Below are 24,065 nucleotides of genomic sequence, written 5' to 3'. Positions count from 1 at the left end.
GTCTGTTAACTGTAGAAAGCTGTAGTCATATATCACTGGTGAGGTAGTTTTCCTACATCAGCAGTAATGTCTTGAATTTGACTTGTGACCTCGAGGTTGTGATGGCTTTTTGAACATTTTGGACACACTTGTTTCTCTCACAGGTCCCTCCCCTCTGTTACTTACTGCTTAATAATTAGGCCCTGTGTGTTTTCTCTCCCCATCTCAGGTCTGGAACACTAGTACCTGCGAGTTTGTGCGCACCTTAAATGGCCACAAACGAGGCATCGCGTGTCTGCAGTACAGAGATCGGCTAGTAGTGAGTGGCTCTTCAGATAACACTATCAGGTGAGAGGCAAGCTCCCATCGGGGAGCTCTGCACGCAGCGCAGCGGGGGTTCCCGGCTCACGTAAGGCCATTGTCTCTGGTTCACTTGGACATGCCGAAGTTAGGTAACCAAAATGGTCTGTGCCCATTTCTCCTGCAACTGGGCTGCCTTTGCTATAGAATGCTGTGAACTACCAAAGGGGGTGTAGAAAGTCATTTTTCTTGCTTTGCCTTGTAGCCTCCCTATCTCAAGAGTGCCATACTAATGAGTGAGTCAGACTGGTTAGACAGTTCAGTGTGTGAAATAGCTGGCAAGCACCACTTTGCATGATGTCCTTTTGTGATGTTTTATTTGACCTATGTGTCTAGTTAAAGGGTCAGACATACAATAGAAGCATTTAATCCTCTGCAGAAATCTCCTGGGCTCACACCAAACTCCTCTTGTGGTGCTTGGCATCTGGTATAGTTTGGAACAGCTGGTGAGAGCACGAAGTTCAGTTTTCTCCCTCTTGCACTTTCCTGGCTGCCCTAATGGCAGCCTGAGATTTAAGCCCTTTCATGCTGGGAGTCAGGATTTCTTGGTAAATCATGCAGCTGCGGCCTGGAGGGATGTACGATTATCTCCTTAACTAGCGTTGTTCAGTAAACTTGAGTCAACGTCAAACTGACCATGGTAAGTGGTTGATCATACAATGGGTGGTCGGGCTGCCTCCCTTCACCTGCGGGATAGAGGGGGACTTTGCCCTGCAGCTGAAACTTGGGAACGGACTGTCTGCGCAGCAGCAATCTACTTTCCTTTTGACCAGTCCTCTGTTGTCCAGTGGTGAATACAGAGGCATTTGTTTGCTGGATGCTTTTCCTCACAGCCAGCCACCTTTTCCTACTCTGAATCCCCCAGGAAGCTGACACTCCTGTCTGTGACACCGCAAGGTGATTGAACCAGTTATGCGGTGCCAAATTTTGCATGCTGTCTGCTTGATGGCATGACATAGTAGAAGGATCAGACAGGTTGAGGGATCACTGACTCCTCCTTCCTTTACACAGTGAAATGGGCAGTGATTACATTGTGCTGTTTTTCTAAAACGTCCCGAAGTGTGGCAAAAAGATTGTGCACTTTGAGTAAATCCTTTTTTGTACAGTACTTTGAAACTCAGAACCAAAAGAAATGGAATAGAAAATAGTAAAATTTCACAGCATTTAGAAAAATCAGCTAAAATACCACTTGTAATAACCAACAAAAATGTCAGTACAGTAATCAACCTAAAGAGGAATACAATTACTCTTTTATTTTACACTGAATACAATTGCTAGCTGATAGATAAATTGTGCTAGAATTTCATGAAAGTTGGTAGTGAATCTTAGCTGGCCCTCAAGGCATGGTAAAAGGTTTACCTGTTCACTTACTCTGCCAGCCTTCCACAAGCATTGCTCGAGGGTGCGGGTGGGTATCTGTGGGAAGGTGATAAGAGGGCAGCTTACTAAGTAATCTATGTGGATGACTTGATATAGGTTGGATTTTAATTTACTTGAAATACAAGATGTTGGCCTTCAATTGGGTGAAAAATGATGTGAAATTTGAAGTTTGTAACTTCTGAAATTTGATGTCCTAGAGGTTGAAAACCTTTAGAATCCCTAAGAATTTTTTTTCCAAAAGGGAGCGTTTTATATGATTTTCCAATTCTGTAAATATAGAGTGTACAAAAAAGCTCGGAAATTAAAGTTCGTCGTCTTTAGAGATATAGTCTATCTGAACATGATTTGGGTGGGATTTCAGGTCAGCTCTTCAGCTGCTGCAAAGTCAAATAGCGCCACTGAGGTCACCATAGCTGTCCTGGTTTTTCAGCTGAGGAACTGAGTCCAATCATGTTTCAAGGCATTTAAACCGAAGAACTCAATACAGGGAGTCATGAGGCCAGGGTATCTCATTGTTCCAAATGAATTATCAGTAGAGAAAGAGAAGATCAAGGCGTGACTTGATCATGGTGTTAGGAGTCTCTTGCAAGGAGAAACTAAGGCTATTAAGGACTCTTTATTTAGTACTGAAAGGCATAACCAGAAACCAAGGGCAGGAGTTCAAGCCTGACAAATTCCAGTTAAAATAATCTACCAGTGTTTAACCATGAGGGTGATTAACCAGTGGGACCAAAGCTTCCAAAGGAAGCTGTGGATTCTCCATCTCTTGACGGCTTCAAATCCAGACTTGGATCCCTTTCTGGGACCTGCTTTTAGTGAAAGACCAGTTATTAGCCTCTAATATAGGGGTAACTGGGTGAAATTCTCTGGCCTGTGTTATACAGGAGTTCAGGCTAGATGATCTATTGGCCTCAAAACATGAACCATTCTGCCAGCACTCCTATGCACTAAGGCTACACTTCTGCTCTGTGTAAAACATCCCACCCAGCTGAGCCCTTCTCAGACCTGCAGCTGTTCCTCGATGGAGAGAGATGCTTTGCGGCCGTGGTGCTGTGCATCCTCCACCCAAAGTTGCTAAGGTCATTGAACAGATTGGGAGCCAGGGCCAGCTATTCAGAGTTGCTCGTTTGCCATGTGTCAAGTCACTTGACCTCATACCCACTAGAACCTGAACGTAACATAACAGAGTTTTTCTTTGAAAATTGCTCCAACTGAGCTGCAGGAAAAAGGGTGGGTTGTGGGGTGATGAATCAAGATCTTCCACATTAGCACCATCAGAATCGTTATTTCCAAGAACCGATTGACCAATTCTAGTCTGAGACCAAACATTTCATTGCAATAACAGATTTTCAGACCTTCTCTCCTCCTCTTCCTAATCTCTTCCAGGTTGTGGATATAGAGTGCGGGGCATGTTTACGAGTTACTGGAAGGCCATGAGGAGTTGGTGAGATGCATACGGTTCGATAACAAGAGGATAGTCAGCGGGGCATATGATGGGTGAGATTGTTAACGAGGTTCAGACACGAGCATACCTCTTCCTCCCCCCCTCAAAAAATTAGACCTGTTGTCTGTTGTGCTATTCTCACACTTATGGTCAATATATGAGAAGTGCATTACTTTCTCTGGCCTTTCCCTTTCTGGAGCGGGTCTTCTGTGGTGTGTGTTTTCCAGCAGTTTCACATGCAGATCTGTCCAGAACTCCTCATGCTTGAATCAGTGACAACCAGATCAGCTAGTTTCTCTGCCCAGGATGTAGTAGATCAGAGCACTGAGTCCATAAGGTCCGAGTCTCGTGTTTAGCAGTGGCCAGACCTAACGCTGCTTTTCTACAGCTCCCACAATTAATAATAATATAGTAATTGGAACTATACCCATCTCCTAGAACTGGAAGGGACCTTATAGATTCATAGACTCTAGGACTGGAAGGGACCTCGAGAGGTCATCGAGTCCAGTCCCCTGCCCTCATGGCAGGACCAAATACTGTCACGGACACATCCCTGATAGACATTTATCTAACCTACTCTTAAATATCCCAGAGAGGAGATTCCACAACCTACCTATGCAATTTATTCCAATGTTTAACTGCCCTGACAGTTAGGAACTTTTTCCTAATGTCCAACCTAAATCTCCCTGCTGCAGTTTAAGCCCATTGCTTCTTGTGTCTATCATTTAGAGGCTAAGGTGAACAAGTTTTCTCCCTCCTCCTGATGACACCCTTTTAGATACCTGAAAACTGCTATCATGTCACCTCTCAGTCTTCTCTTTTCCAAACTAAATAAACCCAATTCTTTCAGCCTTCCTTCATAGGTCATATTCTCAGACCTTTAATCATTCTTATTGCTCTTCTCTGGACCCTCTCCAATTTCTCCACACTCTTTCTTGAAATGCGGTGCCCAGGACTGGACACAATACTCCAGTTGAGGCCTAACCAGCGCAGAGTAGAGCGGAAGAATGACTTCTCATGTCTTGTTTACAACACACCTGTTAATGCATCCCAGAATCACGTTTGCTTTTTTGCAACAGTATCACACTGTTGACTCATATTTAGCTTGTGGTCCACTTGACCCCTAGATCCTTTCTGCCATACTCCTTCCTAGACAGTCTATTCCCATTCTGTATGTGTGAACTGATTGCTCTTCCTAAGTGAGCACTTTGCATTTGTCATTATTGAACTTCATCCTGTTTACCTCAGACCATTTCTCCAATTTGTCCAGATCATTTTGAATTTTGACTCTGTCCTCCAAAGCAGTTGCAATCCCTCCAGTTTGTATCCACCTGCAACTTAATAAGCGTACTTTCTATGCCAACATCTAAGTTGTTGATGAAGATATTGAACAGAGCCGGTCCCAAACAGAACCCCTGCGAAACCTCACTTGTTATACCTTTCCAGCAGGATTGGGAGCCATTAATAACTACTCTCTGAGTACGGTTATCCAGCCAGTTATTGCACCCACCTTATAGTAGCCCTATCTAAATTGTATTTGCCTAGTTTATCGATAAGGATATCATGCGAGACCGTATCAAATGCCTTACTAAAGTCTAGGTATACCACATCCACCACTTCTCCCCTTATCACAAGACTCGTTATCCTATCAAAGAAAGCTATCAGACTGGTTTGACACGAGTTGTTCTTTACAAATCCATGCTGGCTATTCCCTATCACCTACCACCTTCCAAGTGTTTGCAGATGATTTCTTTAATTACTTGCTCCATTATCTTCCCTGGCACAGAAGTTAAACTAACTGGTCTGTAGTTTCCTGAGTTGTTTTTATTTCCCTTTTTATAGAGGGCACTATCTTTGCCTTTTCCAGTCCTTCTGGAATCTCTCCCGTCTCCCATGACTTTCCAAAGATAATAGCTAGAGGCTTGAAAGGTCATTGAGTCCAGCCCCCTGCCTTCACTAGCAGGACCAATTCCTGCTGTTTGTGCGTGCATGTCTAGCTTTTTCCCTTCCCCTTCTGCCCTACATGTGGAGATAAATGGTTGTCCTCCGACTGGTCTGCCAACAGCAGTGTATACAATACAGGACAGCTTCATAAAGAGTATGTTTCCTCTGGACGTGCAAGTCTTCCCATATGCTCCCCTTCTGCCCCTATGCATTTTGTGTGCCCCCCTACCCCCGTCATTAGCAGTAATGGCCTACCTGAGCTGGACTCTAACCAAAGGGTGGCAGGCATCTCCAGTTATGCCCCAACAGCCCCTTTCTCCACCCTGTCAGAGCTGAGGAAATGGAGCAAGACCTTCCAGGGTGGAGCAAGCCTTCCAAAACAGAGACTTCCCCAGCAAGTCAGACGTACCAGTAATAGAGCAGGGAGAGAACCAGCCAAGCCCCTTTTGTTCCTGGCAAGAATTTCACAGCTCCTGGACGCCAGTGGTGACAGCTAACTACTTTTACTGTTCAAGCTCTGGATGGTATTTTTGCTTTGCCAGTTGGTTGTTTGCACCAAATCCTCCACTCATCTCTCTCCCTGAGCTTCCATGTTTCTCTCTGGCCACCCCTCCACCTCAAGTATCAGAGGGGTAGCCATGTTAATCTGGATCTGTAAAAGCAGCAAAGGGTCCTGTGGCACCTTATAGACTAACAGACGTATTGGAGCATGAGCTTTCGTGGGTGAATACCCACTTTGTCGGATGCATCCTCCACCTCAGGATTCTTTGTGACCTCTGCATTCGCATCTACTTTTTGCCTTATTTCTATGCCAGTTGGCCCCAAAATTAACTAAATAACAGATAGATAAATAGAACTAAGACGTGTCCAACGTCCCTGGTCACTTTGCTTGTGTGGTGGATCCCGTCCCCGCCCCTTGTCTGGGTTTTGTCTCTTTAGGCTGTAAGCTCTTTGGGACAGAAACTGACTGTACCTGTGTGTGTTCGGCCTGGTGTTATCCTGGTGGGACTGGAGGCTCTGGGAACCACCTCGATATAAATAATGGAGCCAGTCCCCTGTCACTGGCAGCCCATCTGGTGGGGTACAATTTCAAACTACCGGACAGGGTTTTAGCCTCAACACCCACTGACTTGTAACAGGAGTCAGATAACTAGAAGCGCCTGCTGTGAGAGAGCTCAGTTTAAGCAGGTCACTCAGAGCCAAGGGAAGAGAGGGTACTGGGGGGGCGGGTTGCATACATGGGGTAGTGGGGATGAATTTGGGGAAACATCTCAAGCCCTTCCCCTGTAGTTTAGTGTAGCCAGGTGCTTCTCACTGCCACACAGCTGCTGCCGTTCACCACATCAGTGAGTACTACAGAGAAGTGAATGAGCAGACACACAGCCACTCAGAGAAGGCAACACAGTACAACAGGCAGACCGAAAAGTGCACAGAGAATGTCTTGGTCTGGAAACTCCTGTCGATAATCTAGGGCAATGTGCTTAGCCAAGCATTGCTGCTTCCGCTGTGAAAGGGACTCCAAAGAGCAGGGTCCTTTTCCAGCACTCTCCACTGCTGCTAGCCAGATTTCTGTGGCGGGAGAAGAGGCGTTCTTCACTCTGGAGGTTGTATTTCCGATGGTGGGCTGGCTTCCTCGTATGTTGCGATTGTCCAGGCTCCCTTGGGGAAGAGCTGACTTTCCCTTTCCAGGCTTGAATAACTCTGAGCAACACTGGGGTCTTGTGTAGCTAATTTGGATAGCATGTCCCCTGTGCCACAAAATCAGCTTCCTTCTCCTGGGCAGGGAGCCCCTCTACTAGGTATAGAATCCCACTGTCTTCCAGCCCTAAGCCTGCAGACGTTTAAATTGGAGTGTGTGGGTTCCACACACTTCATTCTCCCCCATCCTGTTATTAGCACCCTTCATACTACGAGATAGTCACTACATTGTGCAGGGGAGGAGTGCATGTGATTGAACTCTAGGGGTGACCGTGTGGCTTAAGGACGAGGGAAATCTCCAGCCCAGCCCTGTTTGATTTTCTGTAAGAAAGCTGACATCATGATTTGGTGCAGTCTAATGCAAAGATGTTGGTGTCATCACCCCAACTTTATAGCTAAACCCCAAAGCTCTAGCAAGCTGGATACCAGTGCAGTGGTATGCCTGGGCTGTGGAACAATGGAGATGTGCCTTTTCCTCCCCCACAGAATGTGTCCTGTTTTCTGAAATGCTTATGTGCTCGTGGTTCTTGTGGAACCTTCCTGTGGCTGCCCATAGCAGTAGTCTGCACAGGTGGAGCAACGCTAGCCTGCCTGCCTACTTTCTAGGAGGAAAGGCCGTGCTTGGACCAGGTGGAGGGGATGAATCCATGCTGTGGAGACTGACACGCTTTTCTTCTTGTCCAACAAGAGGCTTTATATAATGTGTCACGTTATCTGTGTATAAACCGAAGCGCACTCATACAGCTGTGATCACTGCGTTTCATTGCTTTTGGCCCATTTGCCATTAAGGAGTAAGTGTCTACATTAACCTTCACCCGGGTTTCTACCTTAGTTACTGTCACCAGCTTCTTTATGTAATTCATTTGTATAGTAACCATATACTTCACCCGTAAGATCAGCAGGCTTTACCCAAGAGAGCATGTGAGAGCCAGGTGTCAAGAGTAGCAAGGCTTCTCTCTGTTTCCCGATGTATTATCTAAGCTGTTAACTTTAATTGCTGGTGAACCATTTACACTTTTCTCCGTCACAAAGCTTTGGTGCTTGTCCCCCCTTTCCTCTCCAGGAAAATTAAAGTGTGGGATCTTGTGGCTGCTCTGGACCCTCGCGCTCCAGCTGGGACCCTCTGTCTGCGAACCCTCGTGGTAAGAGCTTTTGGTTGGGGGGGGGTCAAGGTGGGGGAGGACAGGCTTTGTCAAGGCTGTATTATGCCATGAAAGCTTGAGCTTTTGTAGACAAAGTTCAGATGAAGCAGATGATGATAGGCCCCAAAGGGCAGGCTTGCAGATGTTTCTGAATGTAAGGTATTATGGGATCTTTCACCCAGAAAGAAAGCAAAAAGTGCCATGGGACCTTTAACACAGCCAAGAAATCAGTTTTACAGCCTCTTCAGCAGCCCCTAATGATAACGCCAGGGCATCAGCTCCGTGCTAGTCCCAAGGGAGAATGTTTGACTTCTGGACACTCCTGTCATCACTTCAGATATTGGAAGTCAGTGGAGCTGTGATAGTTTGCACCAGCTGAAGGTCTGACCTCCAGGGGATGATACCCGCTGCTGAGCGTACCTATGGAGTCTGCCTAATCTATGTGCTGCTGGGTGACCGGGACTTTTCCTGGGCCTCTTTCTTCTCTCTGGCAATTTTTTAATGTTGCCAGACGATTGTTGTTAAAAGGAGCAGTTAAAAGAAGGGCTTTCATCCCTTTTAAAATTGATTTTAAGTTCATAACTAAAATCTATTTAAACAACGAGGAGTCCAGTGGTACCTTAAAGACTAACAGATTTATTGGGGCATAAGCTTTCGTGGGTGAAAACGTCCGAGGGATTTTGAGCACGTCAGCTGCAAAGCATGGAGCGGCCCTGTGCCTGTGAATGTACAGACCCAGAATTGTCTGAGAGTTCCGTATTGATCTGTTCCAATCTTAGACCTGCTGGGCACTATGTGTTTCTGGTAACTTGGGAGGCTTAATTTAACTAGTGCAATTTCATCTCCTTTTGCTGGCAGTGAAAAATGCAGGTACCTGAATAATTGCATTATAAATCAGAAATTGTGGGATGAAAACGTTGTAGGAATCCGTGAATGAATGCCTAGAAATCCTGTTTGTAGGAGCAGGAGTGAGCTAAGGGGGAAGACAGAGGGCATGGAGCATTACTTTTAGGATCTTTCATGCCTGTAACTGCAGAGCATCCTAGTATCCGTACTCTCATGCTTTTTTTCTTCCCTCGCCTCCAAAATGAAACCTCGCAATAAACGCTGTAAGCCTCCTGCTGTTTGTGTTCAATTTTCAAGCAGTAGGAGAAAAGTCTGCAGACAACAAATGCTCCCTGCATGCCAGTTCCTTTCATTTTTCCCTCCTTTGGATGGAGCAGCAGCCACACGCTCTTGACAGCAGCTTCCCAAGCTGAGAAATAAGTATGGCGCAGCTTTACATTTGAAGCTAAGGGGGCCAGGTTCTTTTGGCTTTAACTTACAATGTGAAGCATGCATCACACCAGCTGCCCCTGTGATTTTAAAGAGCAAGTACAGTGATTAGTGCATAGGATGGTTAGATAGAGGGATTTCATTTAGTAAACACTGATTGAAAAGTTCATTTTCAAAGTGGCCTTTTGAAATACCCGTCTCTTTCAGTCTCCTAGTGGCACCTGCTCTTGTAGTGACTTTTCCCAGCAGGAGCTCTATTCTGTTGGGCACACGAAACCGATTCCTATTTGAATACATGCAAACCAGACTCTTGGAGTGTCTGTCTGTTTAATTAACTAGAATTTTAAAACTAAGGATGCTACTTGTAAGCAAACCTTATTTAAAATTAATTTAAAACAAAACAGAATTGCATTACCACAACTTGAAATGGTTCTTTTTCCAGGCATTCAAAAGGAACTGCATTCAGAGTCCTGCTTCTCTGTCAAAAAGCAGCGTCCTGTTTGGTGGGAAAACTGTTCTGTGATTACTATATTTGAGAACCCTTTCATTTTTTGTGACTTACTCATCTTTAAAACTAGCTGTCCTGGTTAGAATCTCTTAGCACATTCGGTTTTCTTACCCCCATGTCTGGCAGCGTGGAAAGGCACGACAAAGAGCCACGTACTGATACGAGGGTCAGGTGGTGTTGCGCTGCTTTTGTTTGCACTCCCCTTTTGACCAGGGAAGCTGCCCCGCTCACGCCTGCCACCCAGGGAGCACTGATAAAGCTAGTCAGCACACGTGGGAAAGCGTAGTGAGTTTGTGCGTTACGATGTGCAGGATCTGGCGTAGATTGCCATGCTGTTTCCACTCAGCCTCCTATAAGAATACAAACTGCCTCTAAAGGGCCTTTCCTGTGGCTACGTTTAGAACTGCTCAGGAGGAATCATTACAGTGTCATTTTGACTTTATATGGTCCCCTTTGTCTATTCCAGTTTAAGCTGTTTCCTGCTTCAGCAGTAGGAATAGTGCCAAGCAGGAGACTCAGGATCAATTCATAGGTAGAATCAGAGAAGATTGGGGTTGGAAGAGAGCTCAGCAGGGCATCTAGTCCAACCCCCTGCTCAAAGCAGGACCAACCCCAGCTAAATCACCCCAGCCAGGGCTTTGTCAAGCCGGGCCTTAAAAACCTCTGAGGATGGAGTTTCCACCACCTCCCTAGGGAACCCATTCCAGTGCTTCACCACCCTCCTAGTGAAATAGTGTTTGCTAATATCCAAACTAAGTCCTCAGCCCCAGTACAACTTGAGACCATTACTCCTTGTTCTGTCATCTGCCACAACTGAGAACAGCCGAGCTCCATCCTCTTTGGAACCCCCCTTCAGGTAGTTGAAAGCAGCTATCAAATCCCACCTCGCTCTTCTCTTCTGCAGACTAAACAGGCCCAGTTCCTTCAGCCTCTCCTCATAAGTCATGTTCCCCAGCCCTCTAATCATTTTCCTTGCCCTCCGCTGGACTCTCTCCAATTGTCCACATCCTTTCTGTAGTGGGGGACCCAAAACCGGATGCAGTACTCCAGATGTGGCCTCACCAGTGCCGAATAGAGGGGAATAATCACTTCCCTCGATCTGCTGGCAGTGCTCCTACTAATACAGCCCAATATGCCATTAGCCTTCTTAGCAACAAGGGCACACTGTTAACTCATATCCAGCTTCTTGTCCACTGTAACCCCCAGTCCTTTTCTGCAGAACTGCTGCTTAGCCAGTGGGTCCCCAGCCTGTAGCAGTACCTGGGATTCTTCCGTCCTAAGTGCAAGACTCTTCACTTGTCCTTGTTGGACCACATCAGGTTTCTTTTGGCTCAATCCTCCAGTTTGTCTAGGTCACTCTGGACCCTACCCCTACCCTCCAGTGTATCTACCTCTCCCCCCAGCTTAGTGTCATCCGTGAACTTGCTGAGGGTGCATCCATCCCATCATCCATAATTAAGATGTTAAACAAAACAGGCCCCAGGACCGACCCTTGGGACACTCCACTTGATACCGGCTGCCAGCTAGATATCGAGTCGTTGATCACTACCCGTTGAGCCCAACGATCTAGCCAGCTTTCTATCCACCTTTATAATCCATTCATCCAATCCATATTTCTTTAACTTGCTGGCAAGAATACTGTGGGAGACTGTATCAAAAGCTTTGCTAAAGCCAAGATATGTCATGTTCACTGCTTTCCCCATATCCACAGAGCCAGTTATCTCATCATAGAAGGCACTCAGGTTGGTCAATTGCCAAACTGTCCCCTGTTCCCCTAGAATCCGCTGCTGGTGGAAATGCTATGGAGGCAGTGCTGAGCTGGATAGTAGGAGGTGTGTGGCTACCGCTCTGTCAGCCCCACCTAGCTGCTCTGGAGAAGAGCTTTCCTATGAGGAGAGCTCGGTTTAAGGGCAGGGGGCTCGGGGAGCAATGCTACTGTGCAGGTGTCTGCTCTGGTGCGTGCTCCCTGATGAAGGGCCAGGTTCCAAATATGGCAGACGTACTTTTACGGTACTTAGCTTGTTTCACAGAGACAGTGGCACACAGTAGCCATATAGGGTTTACTGACCAAAACCCAAATCAATTATTAATGGTCACGATGCATTCCCATCAGCCAGGCAGTCTGTAAAGTAATCCCTGCTGTCTCTCTGACCCTCCCGGTTAGGAGCATTCTGGGAGAGTCTTCCGACTCCAGTTTGACGAATTCCAGATCATCAGCAGCTCGCACGATGACACAATCCTCATGTGGGACTTCCTGAATGACCCAGCTGCCCAAGCAGAATCGACCCGCTCCCCGTCCAGAACATACACCTACATCTCCAGATAAATAACACTACACTGTACCTCATGCGCGCACAGGTAAAAACGAGGCACAAGGGCATGTGGGCACTGGGGAGAAGAGGCAAATGTTGAGCTGGAATGATTCATTTGGATGGTCAGTATCTCCCATCTTGGCTGGTGGTCATTATCCTGCCAGGAGGCAGAGAACCTTTTGGTACCTTGAAGCAGGAGTTGTTGAAGAGTTCCTGACACGTGGCACTTGCAGTCCTTATACCCAATTCCCCTTTTGGCCCAGTTTCCCCCAACAATTAAATCAGCAGTTGTTGCCACCAACCAGGAATGGGGGAGAGGGTCTTCAGAGTGAATGGAGGAGCAGCTCCTTAACATTGGATGTGCAGGCTGGTTTGACACTGGGCAGTTGTCACCAAGCTAGAAGGTTCTGCCAAATCATGGTAATGCACTTCCTCCTAGGTAGCGAATGGCTCCGTTCTCCCAGTGTTGAGGAATGCAGGGTAATGGATTTGGCCAGTAGAGGAGGCGCAGATGAGCAAGTCCAGCCTGATTAAATGGAAATTTACCGATGTATAGTATTTCTTCACCCTAGCTGCATGAGCTTGAAAGCTGTTAGACCAGGCCGTGTGTGTGGTGCGTGGGTGGTGTTAACCCGCTAGCTTTTATCCCAGCAAGGAGAGTTACCATTTGTAGGCTGTTATGGGGGAACGTAATGCCTGACCAGATTAATCATCGACCTGGATTTGATTTGGAGGGGTGTGGGGCGTTATGGAGGGTGCTGCTTAGGATGGGCTTCGGTTGCACGCTTCGGTTAGCATATCTGCCACCTTTGCGTTTGGGGCCCTGGGTGGCTGTTTCAGTTTCACTGGTGAGTGTCAGGCAGGTTCTCCGTAAACCATGCACATGAGCAGGCCGTTTGTGTCTCAGCCTGTGCTGTACTCTCCTGGGTCAGTGTATAAATACATCGGACTCTCGAGAGCTCCAGCACCCTTTCACCTACTCGAAAGACACAGGAAGTAAGAGAGGTTTTCCTTAAAATGATGAGTATGGTGCACAAAAGTGTTCTTGTTCCTTTTTTTTTTTTTTTTTCCAGAACTCGTTTAAGCTGCAGTATTTAAATTATCTGCCAATGCCAGGACAGAAGAACTATCCACGTAACCAATCCTTGCGGAAGAGAGAGGCTCTCAGATTCATTTCTGGAACAAAGTTGGCATGCAGTTGATCCATCCGACAGGGTCTGCTCAGTGCAGCTGACTGCTTATGTGCTGCTATATCAGAAGATGTCTTTGGTCTTTCATGAATTGATTACATTTTAAACCACCCCTCTTCTTTTCCTCTGCCTAGCCACTCCCCTCCCCCTCCCCTGTTTTTTCCCTCTTGCCCCAGTCACAGATGTCTATAAATATATTTAACGTGTTGCCAGATTCGTTGCTTTGGTGTTAAACAGAAGAAACTATTGCCCCTGGCATCCTGCTGAGAGTCACTTCCGGGTCGGGGGGAAGGGCTGCTGCTTAGAATATTAAACAATATCATTGCCGGCTTTTGTAAGACCATGTAACTGCTGACTCTGAAAAGCACAAACCCCCTGCTGCCTTGGGCGTTGTGTATGGAAACCGGAATTTGTGGAGCTCTCGGGCATCTGAAACTGCTGACAGTTTGGAGCCAAATCTGCCTCTTGCTTGTCCCTCTAACCCTTTGGAGGCTGGATGTGTATAGAATTTCCCTCCGCAGTCATTGGGCTCCCAGTCTGGGCAGGGCCAGTCGTCAAAAGGTTAAACTGGCTTCTGCCAAAGTCCCAAGTCCAGTATTGCCTGGAGGTGGGAATCAGTTCCTGAGGGATAGAGGGCAGTATTTCACTATCAGAGACATTCTCTGTACCCAGGGCAGGGTTCTGTTTCTCCTGCTATTGGCCCTGAAGACAGTATGGATTTTGTTAATGGTTTAAGATTTGTACTTCTGATTAGATAGAAACATGAGGCTGGGGTGGGGAGAAGACTCTGGCACCCTCTGTCCTCCTCCCCCAGGAGATGTCACAGCCAGAGGATGGAAGAGGGAGCTGCAGAGGACCTTGTTAGCCCAGCTTTGGAGGGCTTTTGTGGCTGACCATGTGCCTAAATAAGAATATAAGAACTGCTGTAGTGGGTCAGATGAGTGGTCCATCTAGCCCAATATCCTGTCTCCGACAGTGGCCAGCGTGGTGCACTGTGACCCAGAGGGGATGGCTGTGTTGGGTCCTGTGGCTGATAGAGCAGATACAGCCAGTTGGCTGGGGCAGGCCACATGTGTTTTCTCATTGGTTTAACCAGTGGGATTGGCTGTCTTGGCCAGCTGGCTGTACCTCTAGGCCAGCTCTGCTCTGTTTCTGAGGCTGGCACTGCTGGTCCCCTTTGCAAGTGAGGGAGGTGAGTCATGTGACCTTCCTGAGCCCCAGCCTTCTCTGCACTGCAGTTTAGGAACAGGACGATAACCTGCTTACTGATCGTCACCCTGAATGGTCACACACTAGCCGAGACCTTTGAGAACCACCATGGCTCAGAATGGAGAGCACCCCGCAGACAGGCAGGGCAGGAGGAGCGACGCCACGTCAGAGCCAGTCAGTTAGACCGAAAGAGTCAGTGGGGGACGCCGCAGGCGCTGGCTTCCCCACTGCAGTGGGAACAGCCATCCGAGAGGCCTTGCTTTTGGAAGAGGAAGGGTTAAATAAAATAATCTCCAGGCATTCCAACCTCAGTTTAAGGTCTGTCAAAATTTCTGGTACTAACCTTAAGCCCAGTTCTCCCACTGCAGGTCTTGAATGACACCCATTGCCTTCCTTGGGAAACTAGAGCCCTTTATCTCCTCAACTCTAAGGTTGGAATTTGGCAGATGGGAGATTTAACTGGTGCCTCCTCACCAGCCTTGCTTTGCTGGGGGTCACGATTATGTCACTAACTAGCTTTGCCGTCCTTTTTCCACCAGCGACATTTTGCAGTGACTAGGTGACTCAAGAGGAGCTAGCAGATGGAAGGCAGTGGAGACATTGGAAGGTAGCTGGCAGGGGAGCGTGAGAATCAGTGCGAAAAGAAACACCCAGCTCCCATATGTCTTTAGGAGGGCTTAGGACCCAGAGCGACTCTGAAGAGCCTCTCTTAGTCAGAGCTGGTCATCAACACGCCTCCTACTTTTTATTTGTTTAAATTACTATTGTAAAAACAGCAAAATAAACTAACTCCATTCAGAGAACATTTATGGCCTGACTCAGACTGGCGGAGGCAAAGAAATGCTCAGTCAAGACCGAAAGCTTATCCTTAATACTAGGCTGCACTATCGCAGAGGTCATTGGCTGCTGGTGATCAGACAGATCAGGCATACTGGATCCCCAAAGCATGTGGGCGGATGGACGGGTGAATTGTATTTTTCACTCTGAATTGCTCCTGCTGAAGTGGAGGTCCAAGTCTCATCCTTAATATTGTTTGAACACGGCTCCTTTTGGTGCAGTTGTTACAAAACTGCAGTGTGGCTGGGAGAGAGTGGACAGTTATATGGAGCTGGCTGCAGACTCCACAGCTTTTCTTTCCTCCGTTTGCCTTGTTGCTTTTTGGCTACAGGCTGTGCTAGACGATCGTGACTCTTTGCCTTGGATGCGACAGAGGCTCTCACGGTTTTATCAGTGTCCTTGGGGGCGGGTGCCTGCTAGTGTGGAGTTTGTTTTGGTAGTTGTGAGGACTTGGGGAGATGCAGAATGCTTCCTGGCCAAACAGAGAGACAACATTGTTGCAAATCACCATTGGTTGTCCTAGCCCTGCTGTTCCATGTTGCTATTTTGAAACTTCTAAGCACTGCTGGGTTTTTAAGTGGTACCAGAGTTGTAATTCTGCTGTATAAATCTGTAAGGTTCAGTTTGTGAGCAACTGCCGCAATATTTTTATTTTATTTTTTGGTGTGTGGTAGAGTGATGTTTGACTCTTCAGGAGGGACTGTGTCTGGGTAGCTAAAATACAGAATGGCTCAATGGAGAATCTTACCCCAGCCCTCAAGTTGTACAAAGTCCTACCCCAGACACCAAGTTCCTTCTGATGTCTAAGAAGGAAACTGATCTAAGAAACTCAAATCTGCCACAACTCCCAGCCTTGGGGTCATCTGCTATTCAGCACAGGAGGAATAATGTGGTTATTAGACCTTCACGTCAAGAGGAAGGTGGCTTTCCAGCTTGTCCACTGAGGATTTCAACATGAATTGACTGCGTAATCCCCAGCAGGGCTGGAGTAAATGCAGCATTTAAAAAGAAAAAAGAGAAATGAAATTAGTCTGGTGAAAGGAGCTAGAAGCAAGAGCTAGAGATGTGCATGGACTCAGGTGTTGCACATCCCTTTGAAATGAGATACGTCTGCTGCATCTAGACTGTCACTTCTCCCACGATAGTCTTGCATTTTGGACCCTGGGACTGGAAACTGGAGGTGGGACGTAAGAGCAAGACAATCCATTACAGCACTGCCGACGCCTGTTGCGACTCCAGGGCAGCTAGAGGTCAGGAGGGAGCCTTGCTGCAAACATGCATGTTTCTGATCCCAGGAGGAAAGCTGCTCACATCAACATATGCAAACTGAAAATGGGCGTGAAGGAATTTGCAGCCCAGAGAAGCTTTGCAGCTGTCCTTCTGCTCCAAGGGTTCCAGGCAGCGAGAGTTGAGGTCTGTGATCATTGTGAACATCAAAATGCTGTAAACTTGTTTCTGAACTGGAAGAGGTTGTGGTCTGCCCTGCTTCCGCTTCCCATCCACCTGTTCCTGCATTGAAAGGATCCTTTATTCTGTATTTTAATCCTTGTACACTCCAAAGCTGGAGAGTAAGGTGCATATTTTTCCTCTTTCTCCTCCCCACACTGTCTGAACTGAACATTGGGCCTGATGCTGAGACTCTCGTCACCCTGAAGTCCGGTTGGGAGTTGTGGGTATTCAGCACCTGTCAGGATTGGGCCTTGCACTCAAGTGTCCGTTGATTTCCTTCATCTCCCTTTTAGGTCTGCTTTTGTGAGCTGGGATTCCTGAACTGGTCCATGGAGCATTTGGTCGAGTGATGCTAGCTGCCTCTCCTCCTCAGCAGCTGCTGATGGGGCAAAGGAGCCAGCCTGGCTGCGGCAGGGATATGGTGAGCTCTTGCCTGAAGGCTGGAAGGGGAGGCAGCCCAGGTGATTGGAAATGAGAGGGGAGAGTGACCCCTCTGCAAGGGTGGGGACTACACTGAACAGCCATGGCCTTGGTCTCGATTGTGCACTGTTCTACAGTGCGCAGTTGGTTTAGAAGGAAGGAGATTCTTCTGTGTAGGAGGGGGGAAAACCTTGTCAGAAACAACTGCTTCCTAGAATTGCCGGATTGATTGACTCCCCGATTTTTGTACCCATTCGGGGTCGGGAGGACAATCTGAAATAGTCACTGGGAATTCCAACTGCCAAAGAGAACTTTACCGGGGGCCTCGTGCAGCATGCAGGATGTATTTATCTTGCTCAGCTTTGCCTTGTTATCCCCACCCCACCACAGGCAGCAAGGTTTCCAGAGAGGGTAACTTCAGGTGACCTCAGCTGCACCTCCAGAGGCAGGGCCTGCATGTGAAATCTCTTCTGTGACTGCCTGCTGGTTTTCGTCCCTGTGGTCTGCAGTCGTCCTACCCTGACTATGGAGTGCTGCTTATGAAGACTACAGGTCCCTGCATGCAATGCTTCGTCTAGAGCCAAGCAGCCATCACTTGGGTTGAGATGGAAGATGGCCTGCTGGGACTTGTAAGCTCTGACGTCTACAATTCTGTGTTGAAGATACTGCCAGCTGCATTCTGAGGCTTTTTTCCCATAAGCTTTGGCCTTTCGGCTGCTGCTGGCAGGTTCCCAACTCAGCCCTCAGTTGGTCAGGGGTTGGCCACCGTGTCATAATGTGTGATATCTAATCTGGATCAGGAATCTACCCTCTCGCTACCTTTTAAATCATCCTCTAGGTGCTCTTCCAAACAGCCTGGTGGCCAGTTCTTCTGTCTGCCTGGTCCCAACAGCACACTTCCACGCAAATAGATTTCAGTCCCCATTAGTTCTTGCCCAGTTACAGTTCTGTTAAACACCAGAAAATCCACCCAAGCGGTGACATTATACCCACCTCAGCCCCGGTGTAGACGGCATTACATCGGTGGGAGGGCTTCTCCCCTGGCCCTAGCTGCTGCCCCTTGGGGGTGGAGTCCCTATGCTGGTGGGAGAAGCTCTCTGGGCCGCATAGTAACATCTTCACTAAGTGCTATTCAGCTGCACCGCTGCAATGTAGACAAGCCCCGTGTGTGTGGTGTGTGTGTACATACACGTACCCGCTGACAGGCGTAATTCTCAGCCTGGGGAGATACACACACACTACAGCCGTGCCTGAGCAGAGTCCCACCAGGCCCCCCCAGGTCCGGTCCCGCGCTGCCGCAGCCACACTGCCACTTTTACATGCAAACTTGAGCAGAGCTAGCGTATCCGTCTACCCAAACTGGGAATTACAACTCCCAGCTGCTGCATGGACGTAACCATAGGGATGCATTGCTCACCACAGGCCCCTTACAATGGACCATCCTGAGACATTTTCAAATTCCTTTTCACGTGACTCCTATATGGTTATGGCCAGAAGTGACATGGTAAAACTGGATCCTCCTGCCTCAGCCTGCCTGCTGCCTGCCTGTCTTTGTATCCTAGTTGCCGACTTCACTGGTAAATGTGTTGATCCTGTTAGCACTGCAGAGCTGATTAAATTAGTAAAGTTCTACTGGCTGACTCATTACTGCCGGAAGAGGGTGACCCGCCTCTGATCGTCGGGACCCAAGTTGATGTCAGGGCTAGTGAGCTGGCTTGTAAAAAGGATTTTTCCTGCTGTGAAACTCATTGAGACGATCAACGTGGGACTCTGTACCTCTGAGTGTAACCCCACTTTCAGCTCCTTTCTTTGGTATCTGACATGAGACGCTGGGCTGCTGGTTCCATCCATAGTTATGATGCAAAGGCCCTAGTAACCCACGAAATGTAATTGATCCAGTAACCTTGTAATTACTTTTACAGCAAAGCTTTTTAATACCTCTGAGCACCCTATCATCCAGCTCATACTGCACCACCTTTAAAACTGCGCAGATGGAGGTGGGGGTGGAAGTGGAAGGGGTAGAAAGAACATGGTCTCTTCAGAGTTTTCTGTTTGTTACTCTGCTATATTTGTTCTCTAGATCCTTAAGTAACGAGTGCTTTGAATTTTGTGATTATGTTACAGTGACATGTAGTTAATATACTAATGTTCACTTGAACTAGGATCATGGTAACTGTGTGGGTTTTTTATTATTTTAACTGTTCAGAAAATAAGTTAAATACAAGTGTAATATTAAGCTGTGAATCTGTTGTTTTATTTGGTATGGAGGATGTAACCCTAAATACAAAAAGTCTCAATTCTTTGAGTCTCTGTCCATGTGAGTCCCTCTTATGCTCTGCCTATGAACAAAGCATCTCAAACCACCGTACTGTAAGGTAAGTAACTGGCCTTTCCCATGTTGCCCTGCAGTCGGGATAAATATGGCCTCTTGTGTAGCACACAAAACCTGTGGTTAGCTAGTTACTCAGCAGCCAGCTGTCATTCATTGATGAATGAAGCTTAAAAGACTGCTCTGCCAGTCAGAAAACAGCATATTCGTAAAACCACAGCGTACTTTTTAATTAACAAACTGCCCATTCATGGGTGATGGCCCCTGGCTGGGCACACCAGTCCATCCTGTAAGTCAGAGAATGAATGCAGCAGGTGCGTAAGAGCTTAAACCCATCTTACCATTTAAAAGCGGGAACCAGAGTGGGGATGATTATAAGGAATTTGTGCTTTTCTAGATAATCTTGTAAGATCCCGGTTGGAAAAGCACAAATTTCTTTTATAAACTAATCAGAATCCAGCTGTTCAATAACAAGTGAGTAATTGACATATCCCAGCACCAAGGTAGGACACAATGTTTAGGATGTTGTTGTCATTATAATTGGCCTAAAATTTGACTTTCACACCTTCACCCTGAAAATACCTGTCCCCTTGTAGCTCTTTGGTTTACTCAGCAGCCCCTTTTAAAACAAAGGCATCACTGGTTCGAAGAACCCAGCTCCTGGGGTGGAGAGAAAAGAAACACACATTGCACTCCTTGTTATCCATCTCCTTCCCGCCTCCATTCTTGGGAGCCAGCGGGGGATTTGAAATTGCTAAGATTCCTGCTTTCTGAAGTGCTGGGAGCAGGAATCCTGTCAATTTCAATCCCCTTCTGTCTGTGTGACATAATTCTCAGTGGTTCTTTATTTGGGGGAGTGGGGGTTAGATTTGCACCATTTTAACCCTTTATCTCTTTCACTTACAGTATCAGATTTGGAAAAGGAAACGACTGTTGTCTGTTTAAATGACTCCCAGTCACTCTGTGGGTTGGCAGTGTATCTGCCGCCTGGCATGCAAAGACTCAAACCTCTTCTAGTTACTGCAGAGCCCGCTTCTTCTGTCAAAGGTTCTGTTGGGGCCCAGTATGTTTTCCACCGTTGCCAGCCCTGCATCTTTCACATCTGTGCATACCTGCACCAGCCGCCAAATACTGAGCCGGGCCAAATTGCAACTTGTACTCACTCTGGAGCCACTCCTAGCAATTCTACAGTTAAGATCCTATATTGCAAGCAGTGTTTTCGTCCCCTCTTCTCATCTGTATCATTTTAATAAATCTTTTTGGTTTGAAAATGGGCAGACCAGAGTAGTTTTGTTCTGTCTTGGAGGAAAATGATCAAACTGGCTTTCATTTTTGTTCTTTAGCTTTTTTATTAAGGCCAGCAGGCACCATTGTTGTCTGGTCTGACCACCTACATAACACAAGGCAAAAAATTTCACGAGAAATTCCTGCATCAAGCACAGAAACTTGTGCTAAATTGTGTCTTCTAGAAGGAAAACCAATCTCAATTTTAAAGATTTCTAGAGATGTAGAGTCTACCATAACCTGTGGTACGTTCCAGTGGTTAATGGCCCTCACTGCTAAAAATGTGTGTCTTATTTCCAGTTCAAAAGAATAAGAATAAAGTAAAATTTACCCTGACTTCAAATTAACATAATTTGATGTCCTTATCACTAAAAATGACTTCAAATGTGCATGTTAATGGTCTCTGAAAACCAGCACGTGGGCTAGTTTTGGGGGAGGGGAAACTGGCCAGATTTAGATCTGCTATATAAATAGGTGTAAGACCCACAAGAAAGTTTGTAATAAATAAATTGACCAGTGATGTGTAATTTACGCCAGTTTGAAGCGAGTTAGGAAAACAGCTGTTTGTTGAAAAAGCCGTGTGGGTCTAGGATTCCTGGGTTCTGTTCTCTGCTTTGTAACCATGGGCTAGTCCCGTGCCCCCATCTCGTGTCTCAGTTTCCCCTCTCACCCTTTGGCTGTCTTGTGTATTTAGACTCTAAAGTTCATACTATGGTTATGTGCAATGCCCAGAGCAATGGGCCCCCGATCTTGGTTGGGGCTTCTAACTGCTACCATTACACAAATAATATATGCAACAATAAATACTTCAGTGGTGAGACTTGTGTTGGCTTGGCTGTCAGGGTTGTGAAATTACAACTGTGGGTACAGGATTTAAGTAGCGCAAGGCCTGGAGGTGTGTCCACAGGAAATGTCAGTGGGGTTGGTGTGACCATGGTGGGCTAATGCCTTCAATTCGCTCTTTGGCAGGAAGAAAGAATCAGCCCAGCAGATAACTACAAAAGTTCAGATGAACACAAGTGGCTTCCAGGGCTCTTGTGACAAATTCTTTTTCCGACACATAGGGCCAGTCGGATATGGATCTCTGTAAAGCATCCACAATTCGCTGGCGTCTCAGACAAGTGGTGCCAAACGAGTTGGTTACACTGGGGAAGAGAATGCACGTCTCTCTTTCCCCACTGAGGAGGATTCAGCAAGAAAGGCTGAGAGTGATTCTGGCTGTCTCTGCGTGGGTTCTGAGATGTGACTCTCAGTTCTGTTAGTCCTGTCCAAGGGCATGCCCTGGGTTTTTTTCCTCCTGTGCCTGGATTTCTCATCTCAGCGGTAAGGTGAGGGCGTTCAGCCAGCCCCGACTACTCATCATCTGACAGCCTGGTCTCTGGGTTGCTCAAAGGGGAGGAATCTGTGTATTTCTCTATGACGGTCACCTCCAGGCTTGGGGAATTCTAGCCCTCTTCCCCTGGAGCTACATGTGACTCTCGGCTGTGAGGCAGTGCCGGACCTATGGCCCAGCATGGTGCTGGGCTGCCGGAGGTGCTGGGTTTGTGATGGAATGGAGAAGAGGTCCCGCCTGCGCAGTCAGCACGGTTTTCATAGCCCTTTTTGCAAAACCCCCCTCAAACCATCTGATTGCCAGCTTAGGTACCTGCAGCAGAATCCCATTGCCGTCTCAGTTGGGTACAGCGTTCCTCATTTCTTCCCTGATCGGTTATGCAGTGTTTGGGTCCACTGTTGAACCAGGTTCCTTATTCCACCCTAGAGGGGGCTACACTGGAGTTTTGGATGAAACAATCCCTATGTAGAGAGAACTTAAGTGCTTCAGGGTCTTTCTGGATGGATGGCAGATGCAGAGGAGTTTCGTGGGAATGCTGCCTTTATGGGTTACCAGACAGTAATAACTGCAAAACCGCCAGGAGCCAATTCCTGAGGAAGTGTTTTTTCTAATACAAAGACTCAAACAGCAGCTTTTGCTTCCAGGCCTGCAAATCTAAGTGTTCCTGGCCACCCTGTCACACCAGCAACACTGCGTGGCCTAGGAGAGTCCCTGAGTTAGTGGAAGGGTAAGATGGTTTGAAGAAAATAGCCCTCTGCTTGTGTAACTTTTCTCTGCACATCAAAGTAACCAACTAGCAGGCTGCTCCCCTCCCCTCTGTGCTTGGCAAAAGCGTCTGTGGGGCTTTGGAGCAGAGATCCTACGGTGAAAGAGAACATCAACCACGTGTCTGCAGTCTCAAGGCTCCCTGACAAATCAGGGAAGGACACGCTCCAGGGATGCTGTAATCTAATATGCAAGTGGCGTTCCAAGCATGCGAGCAGAGATTGTTTTGAAGCAGATACCAGCAGCAGCAGAGTGTTTTTCTGCCCTTATAAAACCTGACTCCCTGTAAGGAGAATGGAAATACTTCAACTTCTTAGCAATCCAGAGAATTTAAGGCTGTTATAGGAGAACAGCCAATAAATGTTTGGTGCTTTAAAAGGGCCAGTTTCACAAGGTTGGGAACAATTACCAGTCTTGCTTGGAGGGAGACTTTAATCAGAGAAATGGGAATGATAATTGGGAATTGCTTAAGAACACTTTGCTAGATGCCCAAAAAGCCATAATCAAAGAGGAAGGTTGTACTGGTTAAAAAACTTACCTGGTTTTAGAGGAAATTGAAGGCAGATATAAAAAGAAAAAGAAATTATATATAACAAATGGAAGAAAGGGGAAGTTGATAGTAATGAACATAAAACAGAAGCTAGGAACTGTAGAAAATTGATAAGGGAAGCAAAAGGACACAAGGAGAAGTCTATGGCCAGCAAAGCTGAGGACAATGAGAAGTTTAAGTATATTAGGAGCAAAAGGTATCCTAACCATGGTACTGGTCCATTACTAGATAAAAATGGTAGAAATATCAATAATGCAGAAAAGACAGAAGTGTTCAATAAATATTTCTGTTCAGTGTTTGAGGGAAAACAAAAAATGTCATATGATAACACTCTTCACATTCTACTGATATCTCAGGAGGATGTTAAACAGCAGTATTAAAATTAGACATTTTAAAATCAATGTGTCCAAATAACTTGCATCCGAGGGTTTTAGAAGAGCTGGCCGAGGAGCTCTCTGGACCATTAATGTAGATTTTCAATAAGTCTTGGAACACCAGAGAAATTCCAGAAAACTGGTAGAAAGCTAATATTATGTGAATATTTTAAAAGGGTAAACAAATGATCCGGGTAATTACAGATCTGTCAGTCTGACATTGATCCTGGGCAAGAGACGGGAGCAGTTGATTCAGGCTCTATTAATAAAGAATAAAGGAAAA

General features: G+C 46.7%; 1 protein-coding gene across 1 annotated transcript in view; it reads left to right on the top strand.

Annotated features, from left to right (window-relative positions):
• BTRC (beta-transducin repeat containing E3 ubiquitin protein ligase) overlaps positions 1-20,750 on the top strand; it is a 180,882-nt gene extending 160,132 nt beyond the window's left edge. Inside the window, 5 exon segments of the mRNA XM_030570839.1 lie at positions 209-327; positions 3,106-3,216; positions 7,869-7,947; positions 11,895-12,088; positions 13,116-20,750. Coding sequence (XP_030426699.1) covers positions 209-327; positions 3,106-3,216; positions 7,869-7,947; positions 11,895-12,056 — 471 coding nt within the window. The 3' untranslated portion in view covers positions 12,057-12,088; positions 13,116-20,750.
• The last annotated feature ends 3,315 nt before the right edge of the window (positions 20,751-24,065 follow it).

Source organism: Gopherus evgoodei, chromosome 7 (assembly GCF_007399415.2).
Source record: "Gopherus evgoodei ecotype Sinaloan lineage chromosome 7, rGopEvg1_v1.p, whole genome shotgun sequence".
NCBI lineage: Eukaryota > Metazoa > Chordata > Testudines > Testudinidae > Gopherus > Gopherus evgoodei.
This window is presented reverse-complemented; position numbering and strand designations above follow the sequence as displayed.